This window comes from Schistosoma haematobium, chromosome 3 (genome assembly GCF_000699445.3).
Source record: "Schistosoma haematobium chromosome 3, whole genome shotgun sequence".
Classification (NCBI taxonomy): Eukaryota; Metazoa; Platyhelminthes; class Trematoda; order Strigeidida; family Schistosomatidae; genus Schistosoma; species Schistosoma haematobium.
In genome coordinates this window covers 43,109,665-43,122,478 of record NC_067198.1, presented here as the reverse complement: position 1 = coordinate 43,122,478, position 12,814 = coordinate 43,109,665, and the positions used below count along the sequence as shown (strand labels likewise).

The 12,814-nt window shown below is 32.5% G+C and overlaps 1 protein-coding gene across 1 annotated transcript in view; it reads left to right on the top strand.

Moving 5' to 3' along the window:
• MS3_00005828 (uncharacterized protein) overlaps nucleotides 1–12,814 on the top strand; it is a 128,229-nt gene that overhangs the window by 25,228 nt on the left and 90,187 nt on the right. The window contains exons 3-6 of the mRNA XM_035729481.2: nucleotides 2,265–2,608; nucleotides 4,295–4,426; nucleotides 8,204–8,352; nucleotides 9,413–9,555. Of these exons, the coding sequence (XP_035586582.2) occupies nucleotides 2,265–2,608; nucleotides 4,295–4,426; nucleotides 8,204–8,352; nucleotides 9,413–9,555 (768 nt within the window). The remainder of the gene's footprint in view (nucleotides 1–2,264; nucleotides 2,609–4,294; nucleotides 4,427–8,203; nucleotides 8,353–9,412; nucleotides 9,556–12,814) is intronic.

The window sequence follows — 12,814 nt, the reverse complement described above, 5'->3', positions numbered from 1 at the left end:
CCTGTTCAACGAACTGGTTTAAAAAATTCTAACAAATGTCTAGTAAACAAGTTTGCTTTTTGTCCTGACAAAACGATCAAATGGTATACATTATATATTAACGTATAAATAAAAAGATTAACGAATAGCTGTGATAACGTCTCTGACTTTGTCAGACCACTCAAGGGCGCTAGTTCCCTCAAGGTTGCAAAACTATCTTGCCGATGAGTGCCAAATAGCATGAAACCTATGTCCAAAATTTCTGTCGATCACTTTCAACCACCACCTCACATTTCAACATTGTGTATGTAATGTCGAGTCATTCAGTCTAGTGAACAAATTGTGGTTTGATCGATAGAATTCGATTAGCGGATTGTATTTTCTTCAGAATAACCATACTGCTATCATACTTTATATGATTGTGCTCTACAAATCAGAACTAATCTCTTCTAAAGAAAATTGTATGAACTTTAAAAAGTTGAATAATATACAAATTATAATATGAACCGACTGGGATTCGAGGACCAACAAAAGCAGGGATTTACTGGACATATGTTGCATTCTAACATGGGGCTCCTAAGTAGCATGCATTTACAGCTCCGAGCGAGACCAAGCCTATCAATTATTAGCTGTCGTTGTAATTCAAACGATAGAAAATTTCATGCAATTTTTGATGTATTTTTTAGACAGTTTAAAAATATTTAGCACGCAGTTCTTAATGAAGATATGTTTTTTAAAACAGTTATCATAGTTAGGTAACTTCGTTCACATTAAACTGGAATGCTAGTTTACTCACTCTGCACAAATTTCTTTTACTAATCACGATCCTGAAATGCTACACAAATTTATACGGTTATCATATAAACAATACGACTACATTATTTAATTTGGAATAGAAGTTGGTATTGACTATTCGTTTTTCGGACTGTTACACTAGATTAATCTTACAAAATTTCATCTAATAAAGTCTATCAAACAGATGTCCTCTTCAGCGCATCTCTTCATTATCCGATTTTAATATTCGAACAGAAGTTATAAATTGGTTTGCAAAAATTCGAATTTTCTGTGCGTTTAACTTATTTCATCTTCAATAATCTCGACGATTATCGTCATTATTGAATCGAAGCACTTCACATGTTACTTACTTACTAACGCCTGTAACTCATCGTGAAGGAGAATAGGCCGCTCACCAGCATCCTCCATCCAACCCTGTCCAAAACAATCCTTTCCAGCTCCTTCCAGTTGTTATTCATCCTTTTCATATCTGCTTCTATTATCCGACGTAATGTGTTCTTTGGCCTTCCTCTTTTCCGCTTCCCTTCAGGATTCCAATTTAGGGCTTGCCTAGTGATGCAGTTTGATGATTTGCGTAATGTATGTCCTATCCATTTCTATCGTCTTTTCCTAATTTCTTCTTCAGCTGGACTTCACATCTATGGTATATTTTATTGTATTGTATATCTCTTCACAATAAATAACGTTTATTATTGCTTTTTTCATCGATCGACCTACAACCAACGAAACTGAACCTTCAATTAACGATTTCCTACTTTAGTTAGTGACAAATCGTTAGGCTGGTTGGATGACCTGTGATTAATCAGATATTATGAATAACAAAAACGTATTTATTACCTACTCTTATTTATATTCATATTAATATCATTTTTCTCTCTATCTACCTTGCTTTTTAATTGAATGTACTGTTGGTTGATATGCTTTGAAAGTCAATTACCTTCAAATAATTAACTATGGGAATTAACCTAATTAGGTATTGAATTCTATCTATAATTTATAATAAAGCATTTCAGGATTGTATTATATCTACACATAACTGTAAACAATTGTATATTCATGTTTTTGTTTGTATTTTAATTGAGGAAAGAAGTAGATATTTCAAAATAGAACATATACTATTCATATTATTCGTCAAGATTATAATTTATGGACGAACCAATCATGTATAAGATAACAGATCTCTGGGATTTCGGCGAGAATTTTACTCATCTATTTGGCTGACGTCAGTTCATGATGAAAATCCTAAATCTTATTCACAACCTTGACCATCAATTGTAAATCATAATTCTAATTCCTTACGCTGGTTTATAACTCTCATTTGATCCTAGTTATTAGATGAACACTCTTAAGGTTACTTCAACATCACTCAAAATCGTCCATAAATTATAGTCTCATCAATTATTCAATATAATATCTAACTATAGTAATTTATTCATCATTTCTTTAATATATATTAACCTGGATACTTCTCACTTTTTTATTTATTTAAGTCATCTGGTGGCATTGATCAAAAACGTAATCGTGCTTATTTTCAAAAATCATGGAATTATTTTGATGCATTTATGTTATTATGTATATGGGCTTCATTAGCATTACAATGTGTAGAATTTTATGTCACATTTCATTGTTCAGTTAATAGTAATGATAAAGAAAATATTCTTTACAATAATAATATCAATAAAGATTATTTTACATGTTCAAATAATGAAAATTTTCGACGAAATTATGGTTTTTTAAGTGTTATACGCTGTCCAAGACCATTGATACTTATACGTGTATTTCGTGCAGTATTAAGACTTCAATTACCTCAAGCACGTGTAAAAGCTATATTTCAGTAAGTAGATCTTTATATATATAAAGTATTTTATTTTTATTGAATTATAATGATCATATTAAGTTTTAAAATAAGAGTAACTTCATTGTGATTAGAAATATACACTGCTGAGGAGTCTCATACTAGGACGAAACGGCCATCCAGTGCTTCCAAGTTTTCTATGGTGGTCTAGCTTCAATTGACTCATGATTTCAATCAACAATCAATTCTTCTTGATTTTATTATTATTATTTTTAATGCTGAATTATAAAAATAAAAACAATAATTTATGATCAGTATGAGGGATGTACACATAATTAAGTTTCTGATTGAGATTATGAATCGATTGATGTTAGACCACCATTGAAAACCTGAAAGCACTGGACGACTGTTTTGTTCTATTGTGGGACTCCTCATCAGTGTGCATGCACGATCTCGCTTGCGAAATTCGAACTCATAGTTCATGATCTTAATCAAAAAATTAATGTGTGGGATAATACCAGTGAAGGATGTAAATAAATAAATCTAGATTTTTCCATAGGAACACTTACTATTGTGAATTATTTAGGGGAAAGACCTTGAAGATCTATCTTCCAGAATATGTGCTTATATATATATATATCTGACAAGACAATCACCTTCTATTAAGTTCATTCAATTTCTAACTGGATTTCTATGGATCCAATTCTAGTATTCTATAGTCTAATAAATGTTAAATAACTATGATTCTAATGGTACAACATTAACGTACAATATCTTTAAAATGAGAATTTTATTTACGAAATTATTTAGTCTATTACATGAAAATTAATAAATTCTAAATTTTCTAATTTTGAAGTTTTGTTCAACTTTATTCATTTATGTTGACTATACAAATGAAACATTCTACACCAGAAAGTGATAAATGAATGAGATAAACAGTGTAAAATAGTAAAACCATAATAATACAAATAAGCAAATTTATTATTATTATTCGTATTATGTAATCTAGTATTGGAATCTTTCTATTACGTCATCTTGGTTATTCATATTCCCATCTCACAGAATTGGTACTTTATGATAAGTCTTGCGGATTGAACGCTATATTCGTCTCTTAAGCTATTCCGTAACCCCTAAGCTAAAACTATGCAGCGACCTGAACACAAGAGAGAAGATTCAAAGTATGCGAGAAGTAGTTTACTCCAAGGTTCCTTCTAATACAGAAAATACAGGGTTTTTATAATGTTTTAAATGTCCTTAGGTTGCTAGAAGATTCCGGAATGCTACTAAACATAGTAGCAGTGTAGCAGCCAGCCAATCAGAGCCTCTGTATGTGACGTTTCGCCTCCTTGGTATTTTTGGCTAGGACTTCAAGTGAGCGCTGATTGGATGAAACGCTTCTTAGTGTCTCCTAATCCTTGCTTGTCTTTTGCAAGCAATTTTCTAGATCACCCCAACACTTTAACAAAAAATTTTCATTTATATATACTTCTCGTGGATGAGCATAGGCCACCCACCAGCAATTTCTATCGAACCCAGCTACTAAAATTTAAAAGCGAAATTGCTTTAGAGCCTCATGTTATATAGTAATCAACATCTTATTTTACAAACGATTTATACTTAATATGAGTTTGAAAATACAGTTTTTTTCCTACATACGAAATAAATTTAATAAATTGTTTTTGTTTGCAAATTACTTATCCTTAAATTGTTTATTTTAAATTTTAGACGATCCACACATCAAGTATACAATGTGACAGTATTTCTACTTTTCTTTATGTCACTCTATGGTTTCTTGGGTGTGCAATTTTTTGGCGATGAATTAAATTATCATTGTGTTTTAAAAACAGCTAATGAAACGTAAGTTTACCCAGAAAATTATAGCTTGTGTACGTTTTCCCATTGATTATCTTTATGATGTCATATAATTTATTCATTTATTAGTAGTTCAGTGTGTTATTCCTTCATATTTTATAACTTCTATACATGTAACTCAATAAGTTAATAGTTGAATTCATGAGTCGACTTAATTGAGACCATCATACAAAACCTGGAAACATTGGATAACCGCCTCGTCCTAGTATGAGACTTTTCTGTAGTACGCATCCACGAGCTCGCACTCGGGACTCGACTCATGAATTCAACTATTAAATTAGTACAATCTCCAAAACCCTCATCCTGATAACTCAATTATTGTAAATTTGGAATTATATCTTATCATTAGATGACATTGACCGTTGTAATTCTGAAAGCATCAGACAATTTTAACTCCTATATTGCATTGACAGACCAAATACTTTCAGATTATTGAAATTAAATTCAGTTCACGGTCAAATCTAATAAATAAATTATATAATATGTGAAAGATAAATATATACTTCAACTATTTGCCGGTGACTATAATTTACGGACGACATTTGAGCGACGATGCACTGACCTTGAGAGAGTTCATTTAATAACTAGGACCAAATGATGGTTATAAACCAGTATAAGTAATTAAGATTATGATTTACAGTTGATAGTTAAGGTTGTGAATTAGATTTACGATTTTCATCACGAACTGACATTAGCTACAATGATAAAACTCTATTTAGTCAAATGAATGAATGAATGTCGCGCCAAAATCCCAGAGATCTGTTATCTTATACCTGATTGGTTTGTCCATAAATTATAGCCTCACTTAAATAATTATGATAAAATTTTATAAAATAACCTATTTAATGGATTCTCCGTTCTTTTTCTTTATCGTCTTTACCAAAGTTTTCAACACATTTAATCATTCTAATCTGAAACTGTTCATATACCTAAACACTTGATAAAATATATAAATAAACATTACATATAACTGGTAAATGCTTACCACATATTACTTATCTAAAATACTTTAATAGTGTAATGATCAAATTAGTTACTAATCTTAGTCAGAGCTTTATGGCTCTGATAAGTGTATTTTAATCCTTTAGTATTCACTGAGCTGGAAAATTAATTTTTAAGGACATTTATCGTCGTTTTGAACAATGACATCAAAGTTTACTAAAAATAGTATAGAACTTGAAGTAAATACGAAATGTTGTTGTTTATAATGACAAGAAAAGATTCATTTTTAACTATACAGTTCTAGAAAATAAAATCACTATTAATTGGAATATATATGACATTTTACAATAGAAAAAAAAACATAAACTTTTAGATACATCGTAATTGATGATTGAAAATTGACGAAAATAAGAGTGACTATATTACGTCACATTCACTGTTTAGTATGCATTAACAACAGAATTTTATAAGTATCAGTAGGGTTTTTGTGGTTGTCATAGTAATTTTAATGGTTAATATCATAAGTCATTTGAAGCTAGAACATACGCGTTCGCACGCGAGACCGATAAGTCCTGGGTTTGAATCTCGAGAGGTGGGATCGTGGATGTGCACTACTGAGGAGTTCCACAATAGAACGAAACGGCCCTCTAGTGCTGCTAGGTTTTCTAGGATGGTTTAGCTTTAAGTGACTCATGATCTCAACCAATATAATTGTATAAACCATGAATAACGAGTATTTTAACAAATATATGTGTGTGATCAGAATGTTAGAAATGTATTGTGATAATATATCACCACATACTTTTGTTAATCTTCGTTTTCTTATAATATACTATCTACATATGCATAATTGACAATAATATTCACGAACATATATATCGGATCAGTATAAAGGGAAAATGTTGTGACTTTTGCCCGATTAATTTATTACGTGATTTACTAGTTAATCTGAACACGACTTATACAATGTTAGTGCTGTGCCAAACTAATGACGTATCGACCAATATGAATAGCCTAGCATCCTTATGGATCCCTTTTCCTGCTTAACTTTGCCTGTTGAGTCCAGAACTCTAATAACAGTTTCCACTATATAAACCATATATTTCATACATACTTGGTTTATAAACAAACCAACGCCCAAAAATTGGCTGTGATTGTGAGCGACTGTAATTAATAAACTGGTTATAATTTAGGAAAAGTAAATCATATAGTAATGGTCTATAGGTCAAAATAAAGAAACAAGGAATACAGACATACATAATCTAGTTACTGAATAGTTATACAACAACAGCATATTTACAACTGAGGAACATCTGGAACTCAAAGTAACTGTCAACCAACACCAAGGTCAGGATTTTCAATACAAATGTCAAGACAGTTCTACTGTATATGGCGGAAACCTGGAGAACTACGAAAGCCATCATCCAGAAAATACAGGTGTTTATTAACAGTTTCCTATGCAAAATACTTCGGATCCGTTGGTCAGACACTATCAGCAACAACGTACTGTGGGAGAGAACAAACCAGATCCCAGCGGAGGAAGAAATTAGGAAGAAGTGCTGGAAGTGAATAGAATACACATTGAGGAAATCATCCAACTGGGTCACAAGACAAGCCCTCACATAGAATCCTCAAGGCCGAAGGAAGAAAGGAAAACCAAAGAACACATTACGCTGGGAAATGGAGATAGGCATGAGAAAAATGAACAAGAATTGGATGGAACTAGAAAAGAAGGCCTAGGACAGAGTTGGTTAGAGAATGCTAATCGGCGGCCTGTTCTCCATTAGGAGTAACAGGCGTAAGTTAATAAAGTAAGTAATAGTTCTTATAAGTTACCCACAATTTAATCTTCGCTAGGATATAACAGTAATGACTACTAATAACTTGAACATTGGTTGTGAATAAATGTAAATGATAAGTAAATTTTTTAATGGCTGTTTTTATTTTCTTAATTCTAATTAGAACTAATAACTACAGATTTTCAATGAGTACCTTAAGAAAAGAAACATATTTTTATTCATTAGTTGAATTCATAAGTCGATTGAAGTTAGAACACCATAGAAAAATTGGAAGCACTGGATGGACGTTTCGTCCTAGTATGGAACTCCTCAGTAGTGAGTATCCACTATCCCATCTACCGAGATTTGAACCCAGGGCCTATCAGTCTTGCGCGCGAGCGAACGCTCAACCTCTAGACCACTGAACCGACATTTAACGGTGTTAATGTCTAACGACCTTCCAGTGCTTTTAGGTTTTCCATGGTGGTCTAGCTTTAATTGACTCATGAATTCAACTATTAAATTACTATATTATCCACAAAATCCTACTCTGATTTTAATATTTTTATTTATTTTACCAAAATACTCATTTTAATTACAATAGTTGGGAAAGAAATTTTTAGAGATTTTTCATTTTAATGATCAGATGAATTAAAATTATTTACATTAACTGATCTAGCCTAATACAAGCTAATCGGTAAGAAATGCAATTACACTCTCTTATAGATCATATGTTATTAAGGTATAGAAATATCAAAGACCACAATTAGCTTGTAGAGGTAATGCAATACTATTGTATGTAAATTACAACCAGCTTAAAATGACTGTGAGGAAATGACTGAATATCTCAGTGTTTAAACGTACTGTACAGTAAGGTAATTCAGACCATACAACAATATAAAGCCATATCTGGAAATTGTTTTAGATTTCTATCACTTTAGCTAACAGCGGATAATGTTGATTTCTAATATGAGCACTAGTCAGCAGCTTATACATTGCTTCTGATTTCTTACTCATGTTTATTCAACTGAATATATTTCAGATATATTACTAAACGAGATCTAGCCATACCAGATTCTTATTGTAATCCAGCCAAAAATCCTGATGCTCAATGTCCCAGTAATATGAAATGTATACGAATTGCTAGTTCTATACAAGATGATGGGGGTTATGCTGGATTTGAAAGCTTTTGTAAGTAAATACATTTTTTGTTCAATAATAATATTTTCTCTTTTTTCACAGGAGTTGCTAAGTTAATTATGAGCGTTATTCTGTTACTTTGAAAAATATTGATAATTTTAAAGCTTTAGAAGTTTCAAAAAACCATTCATAGTTTAAGTATTCTTACGTTATACTATCTGTCAAAAGCCTAATAACATTATTGTTTCGTCAATGACAAATATAAACGCAGTCTGAGTGTTTTGGAATTATCAAATATCATTTGATTTCATTAGAAGAATGGCTTTGTTCAGACACTGAACAGACCATAAGCAACTATGAAGTGCTTTTTTTATGCAATAAAAATAATTCACTTCAATGATAACTTAATGTCTTTACACTGCTCATCTACAACGGTCACTGACATTAAAATCCGAGAATTGGAGGGGACGTACAAATCTTTGTGATATCTTATTCAGTACACATGTAGTACTACGCTTATACTGTAGGGTCAGCATCATTTATAAACATTGTGGTTGAAGAAACGTACGTACATGTACTTTCCGTTGAAAACAGTATGATTCATAAGGTCTTTTGGCAATTTCTTGGTTATGATCGGTGAAATTTACACATTGGATGACAGCTATTCTCTAACAGTAGCTTTCCATTTATAAGCTACATAGGTTTAGATGAGATCATGAACCAATCAATGTTAGACCATCATTGAAAACCTGGAAGCGTTTGACAGCTGTTTCTTCCTAGTATGGGACTATCTGGTAGTTCACATCCACGATGCTGCATGAAAGATCCGAATTCAGGACCTTCAGTTTCGCATATAAATGCTGAACTTCTAGACCACAGGCATCCAACGGTGTCATCGTCTAACTCTAACCAGTATATGAAACTCAATGTTTGGTTCTTGATTTACGGAAACCTTTTACGCAGAAATACTGGCTGAGAATAACTTAGTGAAGAAAGCAGGATATTCACATACTTTATATATATATTCAAATATTTCTTCACACATGTCATCTCAAATACCTAAACAACGATACTTTTCATGATGATTAGTATTTATTTGCTTAATTTTCAGATATTAGTATATTTACGGTATATCAAGCTGCGTCTCAAGAAGGTTGGGTCTTCATAATGTATCGTGCTATGGATTGTCTTGCGTCATGGAAAGGAGTTATTTATTTTATGTCTATGATCTTTTTAGTTGCATGGTTAGTTAAGGTTAGTAATAAGAATTCTGTATTTTTGTTTCATGAAATTCCAAAAAAACCTAAACACTATAATAAAACAATGTGTTCACTAATACACATATATTACTGAAGAAGACCAATCTTTGTTAAATTTAACAGTTAAACACAATGGGATTTATATGTTTTATATGATAATTGAGTCAGTTAAACTAGTGAACATATTGGAACTTGATCGGCAGAATTCAATCAGTATTTAAAATGACTGGACATAAATGTCAACGGTCACTACCTGATGGTCAATCATTTGTAAACAATTTACTCTTATAATTGGGTCTCTAAGAGTATAAAGCTGAATGATACAGGTTTGAATCCAATATCGGTAATCCATCTCATGAATAGTGAACGTATACTTCATTAACGAGCTTTAACTAACACGAAACATATGTTTACAGTTCCTGTCAGCTACCGAACACTTACAATGCACAACCAGGGTAGGAGGTTTTTGGACATTACTCAGTTATTGGAAAAGTTCATTCGCTTACTAAATTTAATTTCGGAACCATTAAACATCAAGGAGCACAGGTTGCAACGACAATGAAACAATTTTTTACTGCCTCTGAATTTTCAACGACTAGCCGGCTAATATCAATTAGTAATTTCAAGCTATCTTCAAAGACTCTGTATGCATTTACATAAAAATTCCAAATGTACAACTTCAACTTATTTCCTATCTGAATTACACAAATGAATATGTGAATCAACAATATGGATGTAATAACTTTTTTATCTATAATTAAAAACTCCTAGAAGACACTGATTTCAAAGCTACCATAATCCAGAAAGTGATTGCACATCTACTCATCATTTCTCTTTAAAAAGCACAATCTATCAAATGAGGTTGTTTGATTAATAAAGAATTGAAACAATTAAAACCTTTCGAAAACTAAATGATTGTTAACATGCAAGAAATAATGATGAACAATCATCATTACATTTAGTTACAGTTAAGGATAAGAATATTGAAAATAGGTTTCTTATCTTCTGATGAATACTAATCAATAATGTTTAGCTTATATTATCATCTTTTTAGGTGTTTGCATCTTAATAATGAAAGGCATCAGTGGATTTCTTCCCATAGCATTTATTGCCTTAAAACTGAGCTCAAGTCACATTATTAGAACTCAAGGTTTTAACTTTTTCTTATTTGTATTGAATATAATCACCGATTATCATCGTAAACTGTTAATGAAAGTAATTTCATTAACAGTATTACGCTTGGGTTTAGTTGTTTAAATGTTCCTGAAATGCATTTTAGGTATATTATAGCTTATTAGCAAATAGGTAGGTACAAAATCAAATATCCTTATACTATCTCACAATTGACGGAGAAGATTTGGAAGATGTAAAAACAATTACATATCTGGGCAGCATCATTGATGAACAGGGTGGATCTGACGCACATATGAAAGCGCGGATGAGTAAAGCAAGAGCAGCATATCTATAAAAGAAGAACATCTGCAACTCAAAACAACTGTCAACCAACACCAAGGTCAGAGTTTTCAGTACAAATGTCAAGACAGTTCTACTGTATATGGCGGAAACCTGGAGAACTACGAAAGCCATTATCCAGAAGATACATGTGTTTATTAACAGTTGTCTACACAAAATACTTTGCATCCGTTGGCCAGACACTATCAGCAACAACCGGTTGTGGGAGAGAACAAACCAGATTGCAGTGGAGAAAGAAATCAGGAAGAAGTGCTGGAAGTGGATAGAACACACATTGAGGAAATCACTCAACTACGTCACTATACAGGTCCTCAGTTGGAATCCTCAAGGCCAGAGGAGGAGTGGAAGACCAAAGAACGCATTATACCGATAAATGGAGACAGACATGAGAAAATTGAACAAAGATTAGAAAGAACTAGAAAGGAAGGTGGAGGACAGAGTGGGTTGGAGAATGCTAATCGGCGGCCTATGCTCGATTGAAGGTAACAGGAGTAAGTAAGTAAGTAAGTAAGTAAGTAAGTAAGTAAGTAAGTAAGTAAGTAAGAAGTAAGTGAGTAAGTGAGTAAGTGAGTGAGTAAGTGAGTAAGTGAAGTAAGTGAGTGAGTGAGTGAAGTGAGTGAGTGAGTGAGTGAGTGAGTGAGTGAGTGAGTGAGTGAGTGTAGTGAGTGAGTGAGTGAGTGAGTGAGTGAGTGAGTGAGTGAGTGAGTGAGTGAGTGAGTGAGTGAGAGTGAGTGAGTGAGTGAGTGAGTGAGTGAGTGAGTGAGTGAGTGAGTGAGTGAGTGAGTGAGTGAGTGAGTGAGTGAGTGAGTGAGTGAGTGTAGTGTGAGTAAGTAAGTAAGTAAGTAAGTAAGTAAGTAAGTAAGTAAGTAAGTAAGTAAGTAAGTAAGTAAGTAAGTAAGTAAGTAAGTAAGTAAGTCTCGAAAAATTGGATAGGCATCAATAATCATCAACCATGATCATGGGAGTTCAACCGTGTTGGTTGTGGAACAGTTATCTACCGAAGACAATGAAAGATAGTCGCGTAGTATCGTGGATTGGTTGAAGTTGGATCTCAAATCAGTGATCTAGAGGTTAATTACTGGCCCAAGATCGAATGTCTTAGGTTCAAATCCCATGTGAGGGATCGTTAATACTACTGAGGAGTCTCACACTGGCCATCCAGTGCTCTCCGCTTTTCATTTGTGGTCTAATATTGTTGGGTTTATGATTTCAATACATCGTACATTACGCTTGATTTTATTTACTATAAATATATACTGATGTGAATGACCAGTGGGCTAAAGCAAACAAAAACCAGGCTTTCTGAATGTTATTACACTACTTTGTTTTGTAAGTTTCTACCTATTATTAATTTCTACTTTGATTTCACTGTAAACCTTGCTCTATTTGAATACTGCTTTTAATGATTTCAATCTAGTTATCGTCTAGTTCATTATCTGGTTTTAAATTATCGGCCATGAATCATGTAGTTAGGGATGCTTTGATCTAGTCTGTATATATATATTAAATCAAAAAGAAGTAATATCTTATTATATTCCGTTATAATTTTCCTCTTGTAGTTGAACTTTAACCAAAAGACTACAATCTAGTGGTTCAGACATTATAATTTTGACTCCAAGTTTAACAAATTTGAAAGTCACTTCAGCTGCAAAAATTTGAATGGGAAGGTAGAATAAATAAACCTTATACAAATACTGGAGTTGATAGCTATATAATTGTACTTGTACATGATTCTCAGATTATATAACCAATAGATAGACCAGTACAGACTGTTTAAACTA